At 58.8% G+C, this 4,362-nt stretch overlaps 1 protein-coding gene across 1 annotated transcript in view; it reads left to right on the plus strand.

The window, feature by feature from the left end:
• Positions 1–1,798: 1,798 nt before the first annotated feature.
• LOC103810095 (potassium/sodium hyperpolarization-activated cyclic nucleotide-gated channel 3) overlaps positions 1,799–4,362 on the plus strand; it is a gene marked incomplete at both ends in the record, with an annotated part of 2,920 nt that continues 356 nt past the window's right edge. The window contains 5 exons of the mRNA XM_009082980.1: positions 1,799–2,228; positions 2,352–2,513; positions 2,941–3,159; positions 3,570–3,716; positions 3,815–4,055. Coding sequence (XP_009081228.1) covers positions 1,799–2,228; positions 2,352–2,513; positions 2,941–3,159; positions 3,570–3,716; positions 3,815–4,055 — 1,199 coding nt within the window. The remainder of the gene's footprint in view (positions 2,229–2,351; positions 2,514–2,940; positions 3,160–3,569; positions 3,717–3,814; positions 4,056–4,362) is intronic.

A 4,362-nucleotide genomic window follows, 5' to 3' on the forward strand; every position in this document is an offset into this window, starting at 1 on the left:
GGGGATGTTGAGTCATACAGGGTGGGCTTTCTCCACGGGGGATGAGGCTGCCAGGCAGTCATCTCCCGCAGCGAGCTGTGACACGGCTGATGTCCTTAGCCTGGGATGCACTCAGAGCGGGGCCAGCACCCACCACAGCCCCCTGGCGTCTGTAGCCGTGTTCCCTCACCACGCTCCCACTCCCCTGCACCACCCTCGCACAACCCTGCCAGCCCGGAGAGCCCTTGTGCCAGGGAAGCCATCCCAAAGTTTATGAGGCTGAGCTCGGCAGGAGCAGCTTGTGCAAGCAGTGCCATGAAGGGAGCTGGCAGGTAGACAGCCAGGGGGATTACACCGGTGTTTGTCATTGTGGGGAGACATAAAGGCCGTGGAGATCAGGGCCCTGCACATTCAGCCTGACATGGAGTGAAGGACATGGCCTGTCCTAAAGAGCTTAAACCTAAATCTCAATTGAGAGCTCCAGACAGGCTCGGGCAGCTGTGGGGACAGGCAGTTTCCCTGGGCACAGACAGCATGGAGAGGTGAGGAGGGCGTTGCTCAGCCAGGTCAGGCCCCTTCTGCCTTGGCTAGTGTCTCCTTGCCTGCCCCAGCAAACCTTGGCCACCATCAAGAAGATGTTTGTGAGAGGTTCCTGATCCTAGGGTGGCTCCTAGCCCTGGGGTGGCTCCCTGGGGAGGGGTTGCCCCCTCCTTGCCAGGCTCTGCTGCTCTCTCTCCGAAGGAGCCTCCCGTGCCACCGCAAATTCCCCTCCTTTCCCTTCCCTCCCCTGCAGAGAGCCTGGGAAACACCCACAGGCTTCCATCACCTGAAAGGCTGTTTTGAATCCACCAGCACTAAAAGTTGCCCTGAGGTCACCTTTGGAAATTCAGGTCTATTACCCACAACGAGGGCTAATAGAGGCATTCAAAAGTGGGAGCTGGACTTTTTTTCCCAGGGGCCTGTGAAGGCTCTGAGCAGGGATCCTGGGAGTCACGAGCCTGGTGGAGGAAGGCTTATGTTTCTGTGTGAAGAATGAAGACATCCCAGGGGCATTTGCATGTGAACAGAGTTGCTGGCTGTCCTGGTATAACCAAACACTAACCAGCTGCTCCTGGTGTCTCTTTACTTTTCCTCCAAAGCCTCTGAGCTTGTCCACCTGCAGCAAAAGGAGGTGGATGAGGTGTGCTGCAGGCCCAGGGCTGTGCTAGCAGCTCCCTTGGGGTTAGACCTGTCCCTCCCACCTTCCCCTGGGATTGGCATTGTCTATCCTAGCTCGGCTGCTGCGTGGCTCACCCTGACAGCCTCCCCAACCCCCGGGTCCCTCAGCCACCCCAGGAGCTCAGCACTTGGTTTGCATAACCAGCAGAGCTTATCCCAATTCCTGCTAAGCCAGCCCGGGTGGTGGCAGGGAGCTCCAGGGAGCAGAGCACACCTTCTCCCTGAGTTCTCCACGGGCCACATGCCAAGTTTGAGGCAGGGGCTGTCATGCCACAAGGAGAGGGAGGAGTGACAGCCAAGCTCCCTGAAGCTACAGCCTCCCATTCCCACACACACAGGGTGATGTTTGTGCCTCCAGACCCTTAGCCCAGAGCTGAGTTGTTCCTCTCTACACACATCTGCTCACATCTGTCCCAGCCAAGCAGAAGGTTCTTAGCCATGTGTGTGGGCAGGCACATGTGTGTGTGTGTGTGCCCTCAGCACCTGCCTCTGTGGTCTGTGGGCTCTCACTTTGAACCTGGGATTGCTGTCTAACTGGCTGTGTCCTGCCTCTCCCCACTTCCCCCTGCCCTGCTCAATCCCCCACGTTCCCACCCTGCAGGTTTTACTGGGACCTCATCATGCTGCTCCTGATGGTGGGGAATTTGATCATCCTGCCTGTGGGCATCACCTTCTTCAAGGATGAGAACACCCCTCCCTGGATTGTTTTCAACGTGCTCTCGGACACTTTCTTCTTGGCTGACCTGGTGCTGAACTTCCGGACAGGCATCGTGGTGGAGGACAACACGGAGATCATCCTTGACCCTCACACCATCAAAATGAAGTACTTGAAGACCTGGTTCCTGGTTGACTTCATTTCCTCTATCCCAGTTGACTACATCTTCCTCATCGTTGACCTGGAGACGCAGGTGGACTCCGATGTCTACAAGACAGCTCGGGCCCTGCGCATCGTGCGCTTCACCAAGATCCTCAGCCTGCTGCGCCTGCTGCGCCTCTCGCGCCTCATCCGCTACATCCACCAGTGGGAGGAGGTCAGAACCCCCTGGGGGTGCCCTGGTCAGGGTCCCAGGCCAGGTTGGGGGGCCCTGGCTGCAGGGTGCAGCTGGCTGGAGGTTTCTGGTTTCTCTGTAGCTCCACTCTTGCCTCTTCCCCAGATCTTCCACATGACGTACGACCTGGCCAGTGCCGTGGTGAGGATCTTCAACCTCATTGGCATGATGCTGCTGCTGTGTCACTGGGATGGCTGCCTCCAGTTCCTGGTGCCCATGCTGCAGGACTTCCCCAGGGACAGCTGGGTCTCCAGGAGCCACATGGTGGTGAGTGCCCAGGCAGGAGTGGTTCCGGTTGGGATCTGCCCAGCAGGGAGAGGATTTGGTTTCACATCTCCTCCACCCAGGCTGGAGCTGCTGAGCAGCATCTCTGGACGTAGCAGTGAGATGGGGAAGAGGGAATGTCTGCATCACCTTCCCAGCTCAACCTGCTTTGCTGGGGTCAGGGAATCCCTCAGGGAGGGGACAGGGCCGTGTGGCTCCTGCCTCCTCCCCAGGGCAGGAGCTAGTGCCAGCTCAGGCTTCACACAATCCCAGTGCCTCCTCCTGGAGCAGAGCTCAGCCCCTTGAGCCTGGACACATCAAGAACCTTTTTCTCCCTGGGGCTCTGGACTTCCCTGGCTTAGGGAAGAGGCAACTGGGGGGGGGGAGGTGTTCCAGAAGCTTCCCCAGCACCTCTGTCCCTTGTCTGCAGAACGACTCGTGGGGGAAGCAATACTCACACGCCCTGTTCAAGGCCATGAGCCACATGCTGTGCATTGGCTACGGGCAGCAGACGCCCCAGGGCATGACTGACGTGTGGCTCACGATGCTCAGCATGATCGTGGGAGCCACCTGCTATGCCATGTTCATCGGCCACGCCACTGCCCTCATCCAGTCCCTGGACTCCTCCCGGCGCCAGTACCAGGAGAAGGTAGGACTGGGCTGGACGGGGACCACAGCTCCCAGGGCTAGCTCAGAGCAGCTGTCCTGCTGTGCTGGTTCCAGAGATTGGGATCTCTGCCCTTGCCACTCACCCTGGGGGTGGGGGGGGGGCTCAGGCTGCTCATTGGGATAGAGAGATGTTTGTTCATCATGTTGAGGTTCATCTCAGCACAGTGTGTCCCATCCTGGCCTCTGCCCTGGGACCTCCTGCATCCTGGGTGCTCGGGGTCCTGTTCTCTACCCTGGAGGTGATTCTGGGACAGGGCCCTGGAGCAGGGGTGGATCCCTGCTCTGGTGGCAGCTGCTTCTTACCACCAAGGAGAGGGGACGTGTTGTCTGGATAAACTATAGTGCAGCTGGTCCCAGCTCAGCCCTGTGCCTCTCCCCTCGTCCCCACAGTACAAGCAGGTGGAGCAGTACATGTCATTCCACAAGCTGCCTGGGGACACACGCCAGAGGATCCATGAGTACTACGAGCACCGCTACCAGGGCAAGATGTTTGATGAGGAGAACATCCTGGGGGAGCTCAGTGAGCCTCTCAAAGAGGTGAGGAAAGGCACCCCAAGTGACCTGGGGGAGAGGGATTGGCACTTGCTGGGGCCAAGCTTGCTGATGTCCCTGCTGACCTGCACTTCACCCCACAGGAGATCATCAACTTCAACTGCCGCAGCCTGGTGGCCAACATGCCCCTGTTTGCCAATGCTGACCCCAACTTTGTGACTGCCATGCTGACCAAGCTACGCTTTGAGGTCTTCCAGCCTGGGGACTTCATCATCCGCGAGGGCACCGTGGGCAAAAAGATGTACTTCATCCAGCACGGGGTCGTCAGCATCCTCACCAAGGGCAACAAGGAGACAAAGCTGTCTGATGGCTCCTACTTTGGGGGTGAGGCTGGGCTGGGGATTCTGGAGAGCAGAGAGGGGTGAGAGCTGCGAGGGGGCAGGAGCTGGGACACCCTTGATGTTTCTGCCCATCCCCTCTTGCCAGTGCCAAAGGTTTGGGATCCCACTCACACCAGGCTCTGGGGTACAGGACACACCCTGTTCTCATGGGGTGCCTGGACCAGCAGATGTGGCTGGAGGGGCACTTGAAGCCCTGAGTTCTGCCTGGCTGAGGCAGAGAGGACATCCACCACACTGGCTGGGGAGGAGTGGGGATTAGAGCAGAGCACCTGAGCCAGTTTATAGGCTAC

This window comes from Acanthisitta chloris, unplaced genomic scaffold (assembly GCF_000695815.1).
Source record: "Acanthisitta chloris isolate BGI_N310 unplaced genomic scaffold, ASM69581v1 scaffold14389, whole genome shotgun sequence".
In the NCBI taxonomy this organism is placed as follows: Eukaryota; Metazoa; Chordata; class Aves; order Passeriformes; family Acanthisittidae; genus Acanthisitta; species Acanthisitta chloris.